Genomic DNA, 22,946 nt, shown 5'->3' with positions numbered 1-22,946 from the left:
ACGTGACTTTAAGGGTCACTATGTATTACGAGATTTTGATTCCAGACTGTCTAAAGTTCCGCAGCATTTATGGGCGCAAGGTCCAACTGATGTAGGTTATATGCAAATCACACCCCATCGTGTGACCCTGAAACCAGGTGTAGTGTTACCACGAATCAGGCAGTATAGATTGCCACCTGAGGCTGTAGCAGCCTTATCCAAAATTATAGACGAGCTCATGGCTCAAGGAGTAGTTGTAGAAACTGACTCCAATGTATGTAACTCTCCGATCATTCCAGTCATGAAACGTACTGATCCAAATGCACCCCCAGTATATCGATTAGTGATTGATTTACGAGAACTTAACAAATGTATTATTCCTCAGTACCCAGTTGTCCCAGATATCTCTTCCCTATTGACTGCTATTGATTCCGAAGCCATGTTCTTCACTGTCATAGACCTCAAGAACGCATTTTTTAGTGTTCCCATCCATCCAGACAGCCAGTTTCTTTTCGGATTTTGTTTAAATGGAAGGAGCTATATGTTTACACGCGCTCCTCAAGGTTTCACAGAAAGTCCTAGTATTTACAGTCAAGCACTTAAGAGACAACTAGACAACATTCACATGCCAACTGACACTGCCCTGCTCCAATATGTCGATGATCTACTGATCACAGCCCATTCTGAACGTGACTGCGAGCGAGCGTCACTGACGGTTCTGTATTTCCTAGCCGAGATGGGGCACAAGGTGTCCCCTTCGAAGCTTCAATTCTGTGTCCAGCAAGTGGTCTACTTAGGACACTTACTGTCCAAGAGGGGTAGGCAGTTGACACCAGACCGTATCCAGTTGATAGCGAGTCTTCCTCAGCCCAGAACCCAGAAGGAGGTACGTGCCTTTGTTGGCCTTACTTCTTATTGCAGACAATGGATTCCTCAGTATGCATTTCTAGCCAAGCCACTGATACAGTTAACGACACAGGAGGCAGCCGTATCGACTGTTCTCCCTTGGACATCTGAACATACACTTAGTTTCAATGAGTTAAAGAAAGCTTTATGCCAAGCTCCAGTTCTAGCCACACCGAACTACAGTAAGCCTTTTACACTTTTCGTCACTGAACGCGAAGGTACAGCATTATCTGTTCTCACACAAGATCAAGCAGGACAGTACAAGCCGTGTGCTTATTTTTCGAGCACACTAGATCCTGTAGCCCAGGCTCTGCCTGCGTGCCTCAAGTCAGTTGCAGCCACAGCACTAGCTATCAGACAAAGTGATTCCATAGTTTTAGGACATACCTTGACAGTACAAGTCCCACACTCCGTGGAAGTTCTTTTAAACCGAACACAAACACAGCACTTGACAATTGCACGTTTAACAGGTTATGAATTGACACTGTTCCAGCCACACATAGATATTAGACGCTGCAACATCCTGAATCCTGCTACACTGTTACCATCAGTTAATTCAAATCCAGCCACACATGATTGCGTGGAAGTAGTTAACATTACGACAAAGCCAAGACAAGACCTGACAGACATTCCGTTACCAGACCCTGACCTGACACTTTATGTGGATGGTTCATGTATGAGAACTAGTACAGGAGAACTAGTCGCCGCGTATGCAGTGACTACTGATACTGAAGTTATTGAAACACACCGCATTGACACTCTGTCCGCTCAAGCAGCAGAGCTAGTTGCTCTGACACAAGCCTGTATACACGCCAAGAACCTGAAAGTTAATGTTTACACAGATTCACGTTACGCATTTGGAGTTGTACACGACTTTGGAGTGCTCTGGCAGGAGAGAGGTTTCATGACTTCTCATGGAACCAAGATTCAGCATGGTCTCCTTATTCAAGCTCTGTTAGATGCCATACACTTACCGACATCTATTGCTATCATGAAATGCAAGGCACATACGAAAGTCACTGACATTATTTCCCAAGGTAATGATCTAGCAGATCGCACAGCCAAGCTTACAGCACAGACTCCAGACATTCAAGTTAATCCGACACAGACACATACTCCAGATCCGACTACATGTATGACAGTTAAAGACCCTACTCAAGATGTCATAGATATCCAGTTACATGCTACTCCCGATGAAATCAAGAAATGGTCTGAACAAGGAGGGGTCCAGACAGATCAAGGATGGTTAACAAAGGGTAGAGCCACATGGTTTCTCCCCGACTCTATGGTTCAAGTCATCATTAATACCGCACATAGTCCAGCACATTTAGGAGAAAAAGCAATGTTAGACAGTATCCAGAACATTTGGTTCAACAAGCATTTACGAGCTGCAGCCAAGCAGAAAGTCCGTACCTGTATGATATGTTGTCAGTTTAATCCAGGTAAAAGTGTCCCGGTGGAACAAGGTGGTTTCCAGCCTCCTGACCACCCTTTTGAAGTCCTCCAGATGGATTATATTCAGATGGAGCGATGTCGAGGTTTCAAGTATGTCCTTGTAGTTGTATGCGCTTTGTCCAGGTGGACAGAAGCATATCCAGTCCCAGATTACACAGCCGCGACCACTGCCAAGCAGTTGGTTCGTGAATTCTTCCCTCGATATGGACTCCCTAGAGTCGTATATTCTGATAACGGTCAGCCATTCTCATCTGAACTGATGAAGCACGTTTCCCTGTTGTTAGGGTACCAGTGGAAGTTTCATTGTGTACGCCATCCTGAAGCAGCCGGTCTAGTCGAGAGACATAATCAAACCCTGAAAATCCGCATCGCTAAAATATGTAAAGACAAGGGTGTGGACTGGCTAGTAGCTCTGCCAGTTGCTTTGTTTTATATGCGCATGGTCGCACATTCCAGATCAGGTCTGTCCCCGTATGAGGTCGTTTTCGGCCGCCCCCCTAACATGTGGGGTACTCCTAGACCCCGAAGTATTACTGATGTTTCATGTAATATGCTGACAGATTACCTAGCTTCCTTGATGTCTGCCCTCAACTCATGTCGTTCACAGGTTGCCGCCGCATTTCCAGACAATACCGAGGTGGCACCGCATGAGATCGTTCCAGGTTCGATGGTGCTCGTCCGTAACTTCGACAGATCAAGTCCGCTGGAGCCACGTTGGAAGGAGCCCCGTCAGGTCCTCCTCACCACCCGTACAGCTGTGAAATTGGAAGGACGCCGCGGCTGGGTGCACCTTTCGCACGTCAAGAAATTCTACGGATTAAAGCCGGTCTTTAAAAACATTTCCCAGGATATCAAGACTTGTCAAAACATTGTTCCTAAGGACTGTCCCGCAAATGACATTGACACAACCCCTTCCCTGTTAGAGAAAACTCCGCAGCAGGAGTACAAGCAAAAACTCCGGTCTAGTAAAATAAGTCAGTCAGTTTGATTGTCTAAGTCCTCCCCTAGGTGAAACGGTTAGACTGTTTCTGACATGTATAAAATAGACCCCCATAGTGAGAGAGTTAGTCAAAACTCAAACCGATGTATCGTTTTTCTAAGTTTCATATTATTCATCAGCATAATGATTTCCTGCACTAGTTACGCATTTTTCCTGTGTTTTCCAGTTCCTCATGTAAATAAGCATTCTAATGTTACAATAGAGCACACGTTTAGTGATCTGCCTCCTCACGAATATTCATACCGCCTCGCTATGCGTAACAATACATTTATCCGCATGTTACATTATTCACACCAGACCAGCAATGCCACTAATTGTTGGGTGTGTGGTCGACTCCCCCCTTTCCAGACGTCAAAGGGAGTTCTGCCACTTTTTCCTTATCCTTTTTCACATAATGGTTCATGTGGAGCATGGTCCACGTTAACGTCATCCTTAACAGATATGTCTTTTCTTAACAGCACATGTTTCCCAGACAAGCAAGGTTTCCCCCACAGAACAGGTTTAGATCTAGAAAATGAAGTGTATAATTTAGGTAACTATTCTTCGAATTTCATGGTCCTGAATGTTCAGTCTGATACTACTCCAGACTCACCTGCTATTTCAGTATTACCAGTCAAAGGCGAATTATGTGTCCGAAATAATGGTTCTGTACACGTAGGACATAGTGATTGTACTACTATTATCCAGTATAGTGACAGTGGGAAATCTATTTTTAAAGCTTCACGTCATTCTTATTTTGTTTGTGGTCAAACTGCATATGTTCGTCTGCCCCTCGATTGGGAGGGAACCTGTTACATTGCCTTCCTACTGCCACCTGTTTTCCTAGCCCCACCTGACTACCATAGGAATTCCTACCTAGTACATACTAGACACAAGAGAAACCTCCCGATTGTCGATTATACTGAAACTGCTGCAGAGCAATTCATTGATATTGATAAAGGTGTGTTCCCTTATTTAGGCACAGTTGTAAATAGTAAGCTAATTCGTAGGTTAACAAGAACCCTTGAAGCTGTAGTAGATGAGACTGCCTCCGCTCTAGGTAACTTAACCGAAGAGCAATCCTTTATGAGAATTGTTGTGCTCCAGAATCGTCTCGTCCTTGACGTCATACTGGCCGATAGGGGCGGGGCCTGTAGAGTCCTCGGATCCAGTTGTTGCATTTTTATTCCAAATAACGCGCCGTCTGTTTATTCAGCTATAACCAGACTTCATAAAATTGCCCATCTATTACACCAAGATCCAGGCACCTGGACATGGTCCGGTTGGTTCTGGAATATAATTTCCGCCTGGGGATGGAAAGTCCTGTCCTTTCTAGGTATCGCAGTAGCGATCATATTCAGCTGCTGTCTCTGTATACAATGTGGCCCTGCGATTTGCGGCATTTGTGCTACCTCTTGTATTCCTAGTCCCAAGCCCCGTTCTAAATCCCGTTCCAAGACAATTCGAGATGAACAAATGGTACTGTATGAAATGATAGATGGTATCATGAGTATTGATGTTTCCTGATGGAAACGTAGTGACAAGGAGGGAATGTGGAAAAGTAAATTTTGTCATGTTCTGTGTCCCTACGTGTCATCCATCATATGTTATGTGTGCATGACCAATATGCATATGTTATTCCCCATGTCCGATTAATGACGCAATTACAGTTGTGTCCACCTCGAGTATGCTAGTTTCCAGTCCTCGTGAATACTACGAATATCAGGCCTATGTAAAGTTACGTTGCCACGTTTCTCAGTGTGCACGTTATTCTATTATAAAGTCCCCGTTTCTAGGCCTCAAAAGGGCCCGGACATCAGATTCAGCTCCTGTCTCCTGAAGCCTCGCTGAGGAGCGATACAGCCCCCACCTGTATCCTCGACCTTTCACTTACTTCCTGCCTCGCAGTGCCCGGTGCAGCTTGGCTCTGCCTCTGAGTCTGCCAAGACTATGTTATAGTTCCAGTTATCAGTTCAGTCCTCCTTCTCTGCATTCCTAAGCTACTGAACTGCATCAATAGTTTCCGTCATTGTCTAGCCTATGCGTCTCCATGTTAAGAGAAATACTGTATTTAATGGTCATTTAATATTCTTCATCACGCACTATATGTAGAATAAATGCATGCTCTAGTCTTAGAGTCAGTTAGCTTTTCCCCTCATGACTTCTAGTTTATATCAACATGTTCTCTAAACATCAGATACCAGATAGGGTCTAGGTACATGTCGCTCCGACCCTCCAGACTTTAGTCTCTGCTCCTAGCACAGAGTTCATAGCCCCCAGCTTCTCCTAGTAACACGTCATTACCAGTTTGCGCGCACCATTAGGTTAGAGGTCCCGGCTCCTTAGGTAGCCCCCTCCTATGTTTCCGCCCATTCATGACATATTCTGTTACGTTTGCATCACATGTCTGAGTTACACCTTCTTTTTACTCTTATCTTTCGCGACTGCTACGCGTCACGCCTTCTGCTCCACCCACTGCTACGCCTACTGCAATGTAATGCTATGTGTTTGCGCTATGTATATATACTCATGTATTGTTATTAAAAGTTAGCGCGCTCATCCCAGACCCAGCCCCAGCAGCTGCTGGGCCCTGTCATCCTATTCCTATGCAGGTTGTCCTGTTCCTGTCCTCATGCTGTATTAAACCTGCAAAACTCCTACTACCTCGAATCTTGACTCTTATTTATTGAGCTATCTGTTATGATATATGTCTAGTCAAAAATAGGGTATTATTTATTTATTTACCACAGTGGGAGGAGTTAGCACCTGGGCTGAATAGGGCTGTGCCTGCCTTCCACAATGCTGGCTCCACCCCCCTGCTGGGCGGCTGAGGACCCTGCCCCTCACTCTGAAAGGAAAGAAGCAGCCAGCAAAAAAAGTACTCAGGAAACACCCAGAACTGGTTCAGACCGGGCTCAGGGCCCACATGCACAGAGAGAACAAAGACTTTAGGGGTATAAGTACAGGACCCCTGACAACAGAAAATTAGATCATCCTGGAAATCAAGAAGGAACCTCTGCCAAGGAGAAAGCTGAAACTGAAGAAGGATGATTGTCCTGCTGTTGCTCTGCTGGACTGACCTGTTGCTTTGCTGCCAAGGAGAGGGGAAGGACTTTGCTGCTGAGCTGTGTCCCCTGTCTTGAAGGAATCTCCAAGGGCCTGAGAAGAGCTGGCCCCCTGTTTTGAAGTCCCAGGAACAAAAGGACTTCACCCCCAGCTTCCCTGAACTCTGCTGAGAGAGTTCTGTCCTTCCTAGAGTGCTTGATCCAGTTGTGGGGCCTCTGGAAGTTGTACCTGAGCTGGGAAGCTTGAAACTAAGCTTGAGTGACTTTTGAACTTGAAAAGTGTCGCATCGCTTGCTTGCGGAGCGCATCCCCGACAGTGCGAGAAGTTTCCCGCCGCTACGGAGGTCGAGATCGTCGCAGCGCCTGACGCCGCTGCCAGAGACATCGCATCCTTCGTTTGCGGGACGCACCAGACCGGTGCGGGGGAATCAAACATCGCTGCGAGTATCGTCGCAGAGCCTGTCGTCGCTGGGTGAGATCGCCGCACCGCTTGCTTGCGGACCGCATCACGTCGCTGCGAGCATCGTCGCAGAATCAACGCATCGAGGAGCTGCGAGAGAGAGGATCCCCGCTGGACCGCGCATCGTCGCCCCGGAGATCGTCGCAGCCCCTACGAGATCGTCGCATCGTGCCTTTGCGAGAACAGACTTCCTACGGAACCTACGCATCGGAATCCATACAAGTGGCCTTCCTCCCCAAAATGACAAAAATCCAACATACACAGTTGAAGAATATGGTTGAAAAAGAGTTCTTAAGGTTGCGTTAAAATAATCCACAGTTGCGTGAAAAGTTCACAGTTGCGTCACGTTTAGCCAACAGTACCTTTAAATGCGACAAAGTTCCAAAACAGAAGCTTGTGCGGTGGAAAACAAGCGATGTGTCACTCCTGAGGCCCTCGGGAGGCGATGCAAAACTCTGGCAGCGGCAACAGGCGCTGCAATGATCTCAGCCTTCGTAGCGGCGGGAATTTCCTCGCACTGACGCGGATGCGCTCCGCAAGCGAGCAAGGCGGTAAAACTTGCATAAAGTCTTTAAATCCTTGGTTTCCAGCTTCCCCACACAGGTACAACTTCCAGAGGCAGCACAACTGGCCCAAGCACTCTAGGAAGGACAGAACTCTCTCAGCAGTGTTCAGGGAAGCTGGGGGTGAAGTCCTTGTGTTCCTGGGACTTCTTAACAGGGAGCCAGCTCTTCTCAGGCCTTTGGAGATTCCTTCAAGCAAGGGGACACAGCACAAAGCAAAGTCCTTCCCCTCTCCTTGGCAGCAAAGCAACTGCAGGTCAGTCCAGCAAAGCAACAGCAGGACAGTTGTCCTTCTTCAGTCTCAGCTTTCTCCTTGACTGAGGTTCCTTCTTGATTCCAGGATGATCTAATTTTCTGTAGTCAGGGGTCCTGTACTTATACCCCTAAAAGTCTTTGTTCCCTTTGTGCAGGAGGGCTCTGAGCCTGGTCTGAACCAGTTCTGGGTGTTCCTTGAGCACTTTGTTTTCCTGGCTTCTCCTTTCCTTTCAGAGTGAGGGGCAGGGTCATCAGCCACCCAGCAGGAGGAGGAGCCAGCATTGTGGAAGGCAGGCACAGCCCTATTCAGGCCCAGGTGCTATCACCTCCCACCCCTCAAGATGCAGATGCACTCATTCAGCCTAGGGCTGACTCAGCCAGCCTCCTGGGGGCTCCCAGCCCCTGTCACTCTCAAACCAGACAGTCAAATCACAAACAGGCCAAGGCACACAGAAAGGTCAGACAAGAGAGCAGCTACTTTCTAAAAGTGCTGTTCTCAAACACAGGATTTAAAAACCACTTTTCCTAAAAGATGTGTTATTAAATTCTTAGATCAGGGATACCAGGCTTTTATGTCCTATCTTGCTCCTCTGGGAGATATGCTGGTAGCCACTGTAGCCAGCATTCCCCATGATAGCCTATGGGGCAAGATAGCCTTACCATAGTGAAAAACGAAAATGGCTGTAATTCACTACCAGAGCATGTCACCTACACAAGTACATGCTCTACCTTTCACATACACTGCACCCTGCCCAAGGGGGTACCTTGGGCCTTCCATATGGGTGACCAATGTGTACAGAAAGGGAAGGGTTAGGTCTGGTCAGTGGGGACACTGACCAGGAGGACATCGCAGTTCACAGACTGCACACAGGCACTGCAGTGGCAGGCCTGAGATACCATTTTAGGGCTACTCATGTGGGTGGCACAATCAGTGCTGCAGGCCCACTAGTAGCATTTGAATCACCAGCCCTGGCACTGTCAGGGCACTTTACTAGGGACTTCTTGGTAATACAAATATGCCAATCATGGATAACCAATCACAATAACAATTTACACAGGGAGCACTTGCACTTTGACACTGAACAGCAGTGGCAAAGTGCCCAAAGCATCTAACCCAGCAAAACCGAAATCAGGCACAGCATCGAAAATACAGGAGGTAGAGGCAAAAAGATAGGGGGAAACCACGCCAAAGATGCCAGGTCTAACAGGGCTGGTGTTGGCCAAGAGGGAAATTACGATGCACTGGAAAGCGAGTAGGGCCCCGGGCGTAGCTCGATGGAAGAGAGAGTTAATCAAATGGGCAGAATGTGATGGGATAGTTCGATTACAGTTAGCAAAGAGAATGGGGAGTGAGAGGGCGTTGGAGGCGGCTAGGGCGTGGGAGCACTTGGTGGGATTATTGAAAGACCCGGACGCTTATAGTGGGGATGACACCGATCCGGGAGTGCCGGAAACAGAGTAGGCACTTAACAGCACATAGTCATAATCATAAGACCACATTAGATATATATACGATAAGTGAGCCTGGAGTGGCAACCTGTACAAGCCTGCATTGGTTGGTTACTGGAGACCACCAACTAAGCACTGCGAAGGTTTATTGATAGTACAGTGTAACACTGGAAGTGACATGCCTGGAGGGAGGGTGGGAGAGAGAATTTGGGAATGTTTTAGTTTAGATTTGTTAGGGCTAGTGATGCAGAGCTATTTTAAGGGCACTACTAAGTACTACAGATTATTCCCATTGACCAATGTCTATTTTTTCTCAGAGACAAGGAAGACATTTTTTTTTTGATGGTCTGGTCAATTATTCTGTGATATTGTCATTAAAAGTGTCATGGGTACACGCTAAAGATCCTATATTTATATGATTGTAAAGCATATCAGGAGGGGAGACTAGACCTAAGATTTGTAAATTGCCAATGTCTTGATTTATAAACCTAGTAAAGTTTGTTTTAAAAAAATGATGTATCAAAACCAATTGCTGCTGCACTTACCTAAATAACTATGTCCGCTTAGTTTAACGAACCCAAATTAGAGTTTGGGAGCACTGTTCTTGTTTGTGAAGCAAGGCAGGCTTAACTAGGTGCACCAAGTGTATACAGGAACATTACATAAGACTACAGAAATGTGCTCTTTCAAGGGAAGATGCGAATCCGTAGCTTCACTGGTGACTGCACATTAATGAAATTCAGATCAACTGTTTAGAGCTGAGTGTCCACCTATGACTAAATGCATTGGAAATGACCACCCCTTCAAGGTGGGAGGCTTAGGGATCCCCCTTCCACAGGCAGATACAGTGTATGAAAGCCCTATGACCTCCTCCCAATGGTCATTTCGAGGATGCACTGATTGTGCATTGTTTCATATGTTGCACACAACCTGAATGCCTTTTAACAGCTGTCTTGCTTCTACACCTGTGTCTGTAATATGCCGAAGCAAAGTTGCCTCATTTGCATTGAGCTGTGGCCCCATGCAAAATATAGAACATCCCTTTCTTACAGCACCGCCACATATTTTGCACTACTTGATCCATATTACAGAAGGGGGCTGCACAAACAACTGCTGCCCCTTCTGTAATACCAAAGTGCCCGGGGCAAACTAGAAGGAGGCACACATGTCTGTGCTGTGGGCCACTTTGTATGATATTTTTCGCAACTCATAGTGAATCAATAGTCTTCTGCCATATGAAGATCTGGCAGTCACCAAACTCAGAGTCATCTATGAACCCTCTGTTGAAGCACTTAGGCAGGACCTCTGCACTCACAGCATGCTGTATTTTGAGACAGAAATTACTAAATGTGGTTCTACGGTTGTAGTATAAGTAATGTTATTATGTCCACAACAAGCCAAAGTTTGCTTACATTTTTACTTGATATATTATGGATGCAAAAAGAACAGACGGTGGACGGAATGCTGAACATATTATACATTAACCCCCACTCACAAATCTGGGTTAAATCCATTGTATTTTTTCACGCCATGACATTCCAGTTTAAACCCAGCCATATGCAAATCAGTCTTGACCCTGCTCCCCTAAGTGGGCAAGGTTATACCCAGAGGTGGGGCCCTTGCTCACTGGGTCATGGGATTCAAGCTAGCCTGGCGGATGAGGGGGGATACCTAGAAACCAGTCCCAGCATGCTTGTTTCCCGTCCAGGGAGGACCTGGCCTGGCCGTTAAGACTGCAATGATCCCATGAGGAGCAGGGCCAAGACTGATTTGCATATGGCAGCGATAATTTCAAGCCAGATCTCTTGCCTGAGGGTGGGTGGTTGAAAAGTTTCAGCACTCCGTCTATTATCTTGTTGTGTTTGATATTTTATGGAGGCAGCAGAAAAAGATCACTCTAACTCCATATCTCTTCCTTGCAGGGTGATGAAGGCTTCCCTGGGGCTGAAGGCTCACCTGGAAGAGATGGATTCAGGGTAAGTTTGTGAATATCTGTAGAACAATACTTGCCATCATATTTGCGGCCAGAAATGCTCCTGGCAATGAAAAATATAATTACGTGTTTAATACCATGCTATTATAAACTATGAATACCAGTTAATTTTGTACACAAATGCACGCATATCGAGTTAGTCTGTATGAAGATAGGACATGCTACTTTGTAAAATATCCACTACCAAAAGATGCCCAGAGGGAATGGAAAAGAGGGAGAAAACAGGGATAAATGAAAGGAATTAGTGTTACTATATTATGGTTGAGTGTGGACCGCCAATGACAGCAATGACTGCCTGTAATGTTGTTAGTTTAATTTTTTTAAGTTTGCCTTGTAACCAAGCCCTTTGTTTCTAAGCTTCTTCAAGGAACCTCTTCCGATAATATTATTCTATTGGAAGTCTTGTTTGTGTATTTCTGATTATTATCTTTGGTAGCAGAAGGTGTCCCTGTCATACAGAGCTCTAATTTAGGTATTATGAAATGTTTCTTTTCAAAAACTTTTGGATACAATTTCAGGTTCTTGTCAATGTGGAAAATGTATTTCCATGGTCTTGAGTTGAACTGCTCCATTTTCTCATTTCCTTATGCTCTTTGATTGGATTTCCACTGTTCTTCCAAGAAATATGGCTGTTTTAGGCGAATTTGCTTGAAGAATTCTAGACATGAGGAAATATAGGAAACATTGTCTAAGCGTTTTTGGGGGACTTATAGTGAATATTCCTATATGAGCTGACCTTGAAAGAGTCTAGTGTGTTTCCTCCCTTTTTAGCTGTAACACTCTTTAACTAAACTATTCGAGTGTGACATTTTCCACAGATTTATAAAATTACAACTGGGGCAGATTCACGTAGACTGGCAACAGATGCTCCCTCAGGATGTGCCTGGCTGCCACCACAGGAACACAGTATCAAAATTTCATATGGAGAAAGATTTGCGAGGGGCAAAAAGAAAATATATTTCTAATAAATTTATTGTCCAAACATAATTTTAACAACTCGTGTTTTGCAATAAAAATCACTTCACCAGGGCCTATTTAACAACAGTAGTCCAGTCCCAGCTGTGGGGTTGGGCTAGATTTTGTGCCTACTCCTGATTCGATTCTGTCTGTCTTCCCGCCCATTTCTCTTTCTACATCATGGGCAGTCTTAGCTAACCTTAAATCTGGGTCACCGCTAGACCCTTGTCCGGCCAAATTTTTGGCGAAGATGGCCGAGGTGGTCAACCCATTGTTCAATCCACTTCTGAACCGCTCTTTGAGGGAAGGGATGGTCCCGCAGGCCTGGAAGCGGGCCATGGTGATCCCCCTTCTCAAGAAGCCGGGGTTAGATCCTGAGGCGCCGGCCAATTATAGGCCTATATCGCTGCTTCCAGCGTTGGCAAAAATTACGGAAAAGCACGTCCATAGTGTGCTCTTCGTTTTTCTGGAGTCTAATAATTTGCTGCACCCGTCTAAATCTGGCTTCCGGCCCAATTTGAGTACCGAGACGGCGTTGTTAGAAGTGTCTGAGGCTATTAGGGAGATTCTTGATTCTGGAGGCAAAGCCATGCTTATCATGCTCGATTTGTCGGCGGCTTTCGACACCGTCCCCCATGAGGGGCTCCTCGCCAGACTTTATGACATCGGTCTGAGGGGGACGGTGCTCAGCTGGTTTACATCTTTTCTAGCTGGCCGTCGACAAACGGTCTGGGTCCCCCCGGGTTCTGCTGAGATGCCGCCATTGGGAGTCGGAGTTCCGCAGGGTTCTGTGTTGAGCCCGACTCTTTTTAACATCTTTATGACCCCCTTGGCGGCACTGGCGGAGTTCTATGGGGCCCAGATCGTTTCCTACGCCGATGACACCCAGCTTCTCTTCACATGTAGGAAAGGGGAGGATTTTGATGAAGGGAGCATTCGGGATTGTCTCGGGGTGGTGTTCAATTGGTTCCAGCGGAACAGCCTTAAATGTAACTCCGACAAGTCGGAGGTGTTGTTTTTTGCCTGTGCCGCGGATCCGGATTGGCATGCATGGTGGCCGACAGATATGTTTCCCCCAGCTCAGGCATCCCAGGTGGCCAAAAACCTGGGAGTTAAGATCGACAACAATCTGACTATGAGATCTCAGATTCTTGGCCTCACGGGCTCATGTTTTGGCATCCTTAGGATGCTCCGGAAGTTTCTTCCTTTGCTCTCTGAGGAGCACAGGAAGATAACGGTGCAAGCTCTGATTGGCTCCAGATTGGACTACGCCAACGCACTTTACTTGGGTCTTCCGGATTATTTACTGCAGCGATTACAGGTCGTGCAGAACTCCGCGGCACGTGCTATTTTTGGCCTTCATAGGCGAGCCAGAGTGTCTGGTCTTTTACAGTCACTTCATTGGCTGCCTATCCGTAAGCGGATAATTTTCAAGGCACTGACCCTGGCTCATAAAGCGCTCTTTGGTCTTGGAGCTAAATATCTCCAACGCAGGCTTGTTTTTTATCGTCCTGTCAGAGCATTGCGCTCTAATTCTCTGTCTCTTGCTGTGGTGCCTAGAGTCAGGAAGGCCCGGATTGGGGGACGTTCCTTTGGTTTGCGGGCGCCCCACCTCTGGAACACTCTGCCACTGACCCTACGTTGCACTTCCAATCTGTTGTCTTTTAGGAGAGGCCTAAAAACTTGACTTTTTACTCTCTAGTCGTTCTGTCCAGTTGCTTTCTGAATATCTGTGTTTGTTATGTTTTTTATGAGTTGCCACTATAAAGCGCCGGGACACTCCGTTGGAGTAGCCGTTGCGCTATACAAAATAAAGTTAACATAACATAACATAAAGCAGTTGTAAAATGAGAAGAGTAATCAGCATAGTGCTCTACCGCAGCTTTGTTTGCTGATACACCGATTGCAGCACAGTGCTATGCTGATTACTTTTCTCATTATGCTAGTGGTTTACTGGACTACTGGAACTGTTAAAAAGGCCCGGCTGATGTGATTTATATTGGGAAATACCTGTTGGGTGATTTATGCTTAGACAATAAATTTATTAGGAATACATTTTCTTTTTGGCTCTTACGATTCTTTCTGTGTATGCAATTTTAGTTAGATATATTCCTGGTTGTTTCAAGTGAATAGTACCTTATTTTTTAATCATAGTAGGCTATTCAAAGAATTTCCTCAAGAAAAGATGGCTGATAGTTGGAAATATATTTTGCCTTGAACCTAAATTCCACTAAAATTATTAAAATGACTCCATGATATTATTTTCTTGATGTATATGATACCTATAATTTACTTCATATGAATGATGATACAAATTTTATAATGTAATTGATTGTCTTGTGTTTTCCTCAGGGAATAGTTGGAGATCCAGGTGAACTTGGATTGCCAGGCCATAAAGGACTTCCAGTAAGCTGCCTATTTTGTGACTTCCATCTATAACTGCCTTTCCAGTTTGAATGCTAGGTTCGAATTAGATGATGGAAAACCTGTTACGGAACACTTTTTTCAGTCCTAGGCCAGACATGTATATGAAAGGAACATTAGAATTTTTTTTTAAATATGTATTTAAAGCATATACCCCCAGATTCATCATGCTCCTCTTTTGCGAGTCCTTAATAGCGATTATTAAGGAATCGCTATTAAAGACTCGCAAAACGGGATGCATGTAGAATTAATAGCGATTTCTACATCTTCCTTATTTGCGATTCGCTAGCAATTAGCGAATCGCAAATAAGGAAGCGATTTCAAGGGTGCCAGGTTGTCCAAAGGACACCCTGTAACACACCTGAAATGGTGATTTACACTGGTGTTGCGCACATACATGTCCAAAGGATCCAAATTCTCAAGCTTGTCTGCCCCAGCACTTTCAGGCCCGGCTATGTTGTCTGGGTTTGCACTCATCAGCATAGAGTATAAATCCTTGATGCAGGGCTGCCTGTACACTAGACATCCTAACAGTGGGATTCGATCCAAACTGATAAGCTTTGATACAACAGTTTTGATTGTATCCCTAATTTGTACATCTTTTCCTCTGTACATTCCGGCGGGTTTAACTTGTTGAAATGTAACAATTGTGTGAACTCAACTTGCACCTGGTAAGCACTGGCTATGACAAACATAGCAACACTTAGAATTGTGATTCCTGTGCAAGCATATTTGTGCAGGGATCACAATTTACCCAGCCTCATAATTAGGGCTTGAGTGGTAAACTGGAGAATAAAGCATACAGTTACTATAAAGGAGAAACATTGTTTTCTTCGTGTTATTGTATTAATTCATATGAACAGACATTATTTAAATATTAGCGTAAAATCAGCACAAGTGGATCTATGTAATTTTAGTTGTTCAGTTAATCAAGAAATAAAAAGCATCTCAGTGCAGGGATGAAGAAGCCTTCCATTCAGACGAGGAGAGCAAATGGAAATCTTTACTGTGTTAATGGGTTGGCAGTATAGCATGTAGGGAAACAGGTAAACATGGATGCACCCCCTTGCCCCTAATCTCACCAGATTTTGCTTTGCTTTATCCCAAATGAGTGCCCCTGTCAAACACTAATCCATTTCTTGTCACTGTCTGTTCACTTTTTCCGATGCAGGGTTTTCCAGGCCCAAAAGGGAAGACAGGGACAGAAGGTCCTAAGGTACAGTACAAAGAAAAGGACTTGTGAAACAAATGATAGATTATATGTTATGCATGCTCATTGGCTGTGCTTGTCATTCTCCACCAGGGAATAGTTGGAGACCCTGGGCGTTCCGGGCGAGATGGAGACTTGGGCATTGAGGTAAGAGAAGATCATCTTAATAGAATGAACTATCCCAAAAATAAAGTAGTGTACGGTCTTTTGGGCTTGAGCTAAAATCTCTTATGCCTGGTGTCTAGACCTGCTTATGGCTTCACTGTGACACTTTGGTTGCAGCCGACTGTTACACATGATGTACTAATCTGACACAGTATCATACACTGTAAAATATTGATTACGATTCTGAGGAATGTCAGTGTTCAGTCTAAATTGGGTTTTGTGTACTTTTCTCTCCAACACTTGCAGCCACAATGTACGTAAAAAAAAAACTGCTTCATTTGGCTTTGTTGCCTTTAATAGAACTTAGGGATATGTAATTTACAAATTTCACATGCCATCCATTACAAATTCATTCCACAGTCAGGCTGCTCTCCATTGGGGGAGTCCAGATTAGGGCATTAGTAAGATCCAATAAAAACACTAGTATACCATTAGGATCCAATTAGACTTAGAATTGAAAATCAATCTATCTATCTATCAATCTGTCTTTATTGCTTAGGCACTAGGGCCATCGTTATGAGTGCTCGATAATTGGGCAAGATTTTCCCCACCAACAAGGGTACCAATACAAAGGATACTGGTAACTCCTGATGAAAATCCAGCACATTATGAGTTGGACCCTGAAGGTCCACTAAGAAATGTTGTGGGTACAAGTTATTCCGGGTTCAACCCACACAGTAATTCCTCATTTTGGGCCAGATTTTCACCTGGAGAACTGCCAAAATCTCCAGGGGAAAGTTAAGATTTCTGTAGTGTTTCTGTAGAGCTCATAATTCCGATGGCGCCATTGGAGATATTCAATAGGAAATGAGAGCCAGCTGATGCAACGCTCTATTTGATGATTCAGATATTAGTTAAAGCTGTGTGTGCTTTATGTGGCTTAAACATGCCTTGCTTTGAATTGCCATTACATTTAAAAAAAATATATATATATATTTGTGTGTCGTTTCTGGGAACCTGAGAGCGTGATTCACTGCTTTTTGTTGTTGTTTGGATCGAATTTCCGGCGTGCTCTGCCGGCGTTCACGCCACCTCCCACGGGGCCACCAGCAACCCTTCTTGAGCAACTTGCATTTTTGTATATATATATATATATATATATATATATATATATATATATATATATATATATATATATATATATATATATATATATTATATATATATATATATATATATATATATTTATTTTAGTCACCAAGAAAGAACTTAATGTCCGCACACGCTCAATGTATGATTTAAGGATTTATTAGCTCAACCGCAGGTCTTGATCACAGTGATCACATATATATTTATATGTAACAAAAAAACTATAAAGTAACGGTACATGATTTGAAAAGGTATTCAAACCTGAATGACAATATGTTGTTTATGTCTATGCTATATTTTGAACTTAGAAAAAACAAAAAATAGAAAAAAGGTGTATAAAAACAGACTTTGTACCGTTAAAGCGCGTCATGTGATCAAGGCTCCCTGGAGCCGAAACGCGTAATGCTGCTAGTGCTTGTTTGAATTAAATAAAACAAGAAATCTGCACTCAATTGCGGTCCGTGCTCCAATTTTTTCAAGAGAAGTTGAAGTTATGCCGATATATATATATATATATATATATATATATATATATATATATATATATATATATATATATATCAGAAAAAAACATGGGTTTCAGGCACGTTATAGTTAGAAATTAGCATTTAAAAAACATTGAAATTCATTGGAAAAAAAACATAGGTTTCAGGGACGTTATAGTTAGTTGGACATTTCACTCGTACAAAACCATAGAAATTCTCCCGTTATAGTTAGTTCAGCTAACTATAACTCGCACCCCTGCAATGCACTGCTGATGATGTCACATATTACATCATTCATGACAAGGTCAGTGACATCACATAGGAAATAGTGAGCGGTATGTAGTATATGGCATTCTTGTGTGTACGGTTTCAAAAATAGTAGTCTGCATTTAAGAATGGGTGTATCAAAGTTTATGTTAGAGCATCAGTATGTGCATCAGATTATCACATGGATGATGTCATGAGTGATGTCATGAGTGATGTCATTTGAGATGTCATCAGTGATGTCACTGACTATGTCATGAGTGATGTAATAAGTGACATCATCAGCAGTGCATTGTGGGAGCGCAAGTTATAGTTAGCTCAACTAACTATAACAGACGAATTTCTCTGATTTTATATGAGTCAAATGTTCAATTAACTATAATGTCCCTGAAACCTATGTTTTTTTTGGTGAATTTCTAAGGTTTTTTAAATGTTAATTCCTAACTATAACCTCTGTAAAACCTATGGTGAGCAGCTGACAAACGCAGCGGCAAGTAAGTGGCGTGCGCAACAGCTATTGAACTTCAGGCGGTAGGGAGGACTAACGGCACAATAGGGTGATATTGAAATCAATCTGACATATCCCCTTGCATTACGTGCGTATCGCACCGCACCTTAAATCCAATCTTCTTTAAAGCAAACAGCGGCAGTATGTCGGAAGACGTAGTGCGAGGGCGGGAGGCCGCCTCCAAGGAGCTATTTAGTAACCTACCCCAAGTGACCAACAGGGGTACAGCCATGACATCGGGAGCTCAGACAAATGTATCAACCAATGAAGCTCAAATCAAACAACTTTTAAAGCGCATGGAAAAGTGTATGCGCAGCGAATGCACCAAATGGTGGGAACATAAATCTCTGTCCATGTACATAGCGGAGGGGCGTGTCCCTCGAGGTTTACGAATTCTTCTGGCACCGAGCTATGAAAAACCTCATCCAGAAATGCTAAAAAGATGGGGCCAACATAATTTGGATGCATCAGCTAATTTGGTCAAGTTACTCATAGAGTATGCGGAAATTGATCGTGTTGAATTGCTAAAGGAGCTGGAGGAAATTAATACAGAGCTGCAAAAATTCGAACCAAATGACATGATAGCGTCCTCCAGGAAAGCAATACTTGAACGACTAAAGCATCATGAAGAAAAGATCAAAGCGCGCAAAGCCTATAAATTCGCTTGTGACAAAAATGACTATGAGCAAGGAAAGATCTATACTTTCGCACGTAAGTTTGAAAGTGCAAAACAAATTAAAATGAGTCAAAAACTTGTGCCCCCAAGCAAATCGACTGGTCCAGTGGGCAATCAGCAAAATACTCTTGCAGAAGCTGCCCCCGGTAACAGCGATACAGATTCAGTCAACAGTAGCATATATTCTGATGATAGCAGTTCAACTAATATGGGCACTGAAGGCCCGCAAATGGTGCCCAACCTGGGCCAAGAGGTGGATTTTTTAGTGAGCGCGCGCCTTCAAACTCTGCGCCCTTTGAATCGTCGTCAGCAACAGCAATCAAAAGGGCCAGAATTAACAGAAGACGCAAGGAGCGCCGGCGCAAACACAAGTGGAAACAACAACAAAAAAAACAATACTGGCGCAAAAAGAATTAGAAGACAAAACAATCGTCAATCTTTCAACTCTGACCCTAACTGCAGCTGAAGAACAACTACTCAGCCTAGGATTATCGCATTGTCCATTGACAGATTTTAATTATGCTTCTACCAGAATAGACATTTTCAAGTATATACGCAAATTAAAGCTGCGCAAATTCTTTAACATTAAGGATGGTCTCGAAAATAGTGGAGTAACAACTACGGAACCGTCCACCAGCGCCCTTCGAGCTAGGGATACCAGAACTTTACTAACTTTGCAACAACTGGGCAATGACAACAGCCACAATGATTACAACCTGACCACACAACAAGAACTCGTGGCAGCTGACATCCCACAATCTGGTTCAGGCATGAGTCCATTCAAACCTGGGTCAAACTTCATGCCGATGATGCCAAAGGACTCCATTGACTCCTTTCATGAAGTGGTCACATCTGATTTGAAAAAGCTTTACCACCAAGTGAAACATCGGAAAAGGATAAAAAGTATTAAAGAAAAGCAATATTGGGCCCTTGTCTCAAAACTTAGGAATGACCACAAGAACATTGTGTGTAGCTCTGACAAAGGGGGCAATATAGTGATTTGGCCTCAAGCAGAATATATTATGGAGGCAAACAGACAATTATCGGATGTCACCTGCTATCAGATTTCAAGTATAAAACAGTATGAGCAGGCAAGAGATTCCCTCAAGAAGATGCTATACAAATTCAAAAGAGACGGACTAATATCCATGCAGGAATTCAAATTCCTAAACGTCGAGCAACCCATCATGCCCAGGTTTTATTTAATACCCAAAGTACATAAGGGTGTACTACCAACGCCGGGCAGACCAAAAATCTCTGCCATTGGGAGTATGGGAGAACACTTGGCGCAATTCATTGACTATTTCCTACAGGAACTGGTGATAAAGCTACCTACATTTATCAAAGACACTGGTGATTTTTTATCAAAAATCAAGGACATTCCATGGTCAACAAATTTGCTTCTTATAACTTTGGATATAGAAGCTCTTTATACAAGCATAGAACACCAAGCAGGTCTAAGGGCTTTAGAATACTTTTTGGGCACACGACCTCTCCATTGTTACAACCATAATAAGATGATTTTAGAATTTGTTACGTGGTGTCTCCATCACAACTACTTTGTCTTTGGTAAGGATGTTTACCTACAGAAGAGAGGTGTGGCCATGGGGGCCTGCTTTTCCCCCAGCTATGCGTGCTTGCACGTAGGCTGGTGGGAGAGGTGGGTCCTCATGGGGGAGCATTTCCAAACATTTTTGGAGCATGTTACTTTATGGGTTCGTTTTATAGACAATGTGTTTTTAATTTGGAGAGGGGATGAAGAGAGTGCCAGATCATTCATCACAAGTCTTAACATTAATTCTGTAAATTTGAAGTTTACATCAAACATCAGTAAAGACTTTGTAGATTTTTTAGATGTTAGAGTCTCGGCCAGTAACAATAAATTATCAACTACCCTCCACAGAAAGGAAACAGCTGGGAACTCAACGCTACATGCAAGCAGTTCCCACCCACGTCACATCATAGATAATATACCCTATGGCGAACTACTTTGTCTAAAACGCATCTGTAGTGATGAGGAGGAATTTGAGAAATGCACTGTTGATGCAGTGACTAGATTTAAAGCCAGAGGATACAATGATAAAATCCTCAATATGGCGATAAACAAAACAAAACAAAAGTCTAGAGAATCGCTGTTTCTCAAAAAGTCCCCCACAAAGCATAGCAACACAGAGTCAGCTGAATGTAACATCAGGTTCATTACAGCATTCAGTTGCCAGGAAAGAAAGATCAGGGCTATCCTAACCAAGAGTTGGCCCATTCTAAAAACAGACGGAGTGTTGGCATCCCAGCTTCCCAACAATCCCATTGTTTCATTTCGTAGAGGTCCTTCCATGCGGACCCTAGTATCCAGCTCTTTTCCTGAGCTCCCTAAAAGTACATCTTGGTTCAAACCCCGGCCGGGGTTTTACAAATGTTCGAGCTGCAGAGCTTGCAAGTTCGGCATTAACATGACTCATTACAGCACCCCCTTCAGTACCATTCCTGTGCCCATCAGGGACAATTACAATTGCAAGACGGAGTATGCTGTATACGTCCTGGGGTGCACCTGTGGCCTGAGATATGTTGGGAGTACCAGGCTACAGGTGCACGCCAGAATATTGCAGCATCTCCGGGCAATTGTCAATAATGACAGTTCTTACCCTGTCGCAAGACATTTTAAAAGTGTACATGGTAACAATCTCAAATGTCTTTCATATTATGTACTCACCTCAGTGCCAAAAATGCGCAGAGGCGGTGACAGGGATAAAAGATTACGCCAACTGGAATCAAAAACTATATTAGAACTGGACAGTAAGGTCCCTAACGGGCTTAACACGACAGAAGATTTGTACCATTTCTTATAGGGCTCTATAGAGAATATGGAAGGGAAGTTATCTGATACGACATATTGATTTCGAAGTATATGCTGTGGTGATGTCTCTCCTTGATTTTATGCCTTTAACATCTGATGTCGCACTATGAATTGACATTACTAATTGAAATGATCTATGCTGCTTTTTTCATTATTTGTTTGTAATTTGCAAAGGAAAACAATTTTTGTTTGGAATTACACCTAGGGATGGACACATACACATTTACTTTATTTTCATATGGTAATACAGATTTGGTTTATTAAATCCAACTGTAGGGGCACATTTTACATTGACAGGGTCTATGGGAATTATCTTCTAGAATATCATTATTTTTGGTTCCACGGTACAGCTTTATCTTTAACATCTTGGGGTCCTTCTATTTCTTGTTCGGGTTGGTAAACATGATGGGGTTGCCATCTACATGAGATGTCCCCAAGCAATTAGTGCATACACAGATTGACTCAGTAACATATCATAGTTTGTGGCTTCAAACCAGAGACATAACATACAATGATGGTTTACATTGCGATATTTTGCACATTTCAGATAATGGAAAGAACGGCTTTTAGAAATTTTGATATTTCAATGTGATTTTTAAGTATTTATTTGGTACTTTTAACACATGCCGGTCCATTTTGCACTTTGCACTTTGCATAAATTGTTTACATAATGCAGTGATTTGCACATTATATCTATGCTGCTAAATTTCAATGTTCTCTGACCAACGTATACAGTAATTTTTGAGTCAATCGTAGTCCACGGACATAACGCATTTATGCAGGTATCATTTGCTATTTTGAGATGTATTTATCAATTTGACAAAATGTGGAACCATTTTGCAATAACCGTGCAATAGAACTTAATTGTTTTTAACATTTATATGAAGTATTCCAGTTGGCCCTGCAGTATTTTGTTTACTTCTATTAATCACATGGTGTATCTCACAACGTATAAAAATCAGGCTTTTAAAAATGCATTTCAATGTGATCAAGGGCATCTGCCCGAAACGCGTCAGTCCGCTGTATGCTTTTGAAGATTGGTGCTTGAAATAAACTGTCTTGCCTCAACTTTGGGATTCACTGGTCTCTGTTCGCCACTGGCTGGAGGTTCAGGATCGTCTCTTTGGATTATATATATATATATATATATATATATATATATATATATATATATATATATACCATTCATTGTTGGCCACAAGGTTTCTGA

At 43.3% G+C, this 22,946-nt stretch overlaps 1 protein-coding gene across 1 annotated transcript in view; it reads left to right on the top strand.

Annotated features, from left to right (window-relative positions):
• The window catches only part of COL21A1 (collagen type XXI alpha 1 chain), a 388,231-nt gene that overhangs the window by 256,538 nt on the left and 108,747 nt on the right, over positions 1–22,946 (top strand). The window contains exons 13-16 of the mRNA XM_078646805.1: positions 11,034–11,087; positions 14,414–14,467; positions 15,657–15,701; positions 15,789–15,842. Coding sequence (XP_078502931.1) covers positions 11,034–11,087; positions 14,414–14,467; positions 15,657–15,701; positions 15,789–15,842 — 207 coding nt within the window. The remainder of the gene's footprint in view (positions 1–11,033; positions 11,088–14,413; positions 14,468–15,656; positions 15,702–15,788; positions 15,843–22,946) is intronic.

Source organism: Lissotriton helveticus, chromosome 6, assembly GCF_964261635.1.
Source record: "Lissotriton helveticus chromosome 6, aLisHel1.1, whole genome shotgun sequence".
Lineage (NCBI taxonomy): Eukaryota > Metazoa > Chordata > Amphibia > Caudata > Salamandridae > Lissotriton > Lissotriton helveticus.
Note: the sequence above shows the minus strand (reverse complement) of the source record. Positions and strands in the feature narration are given on the sequence as shown.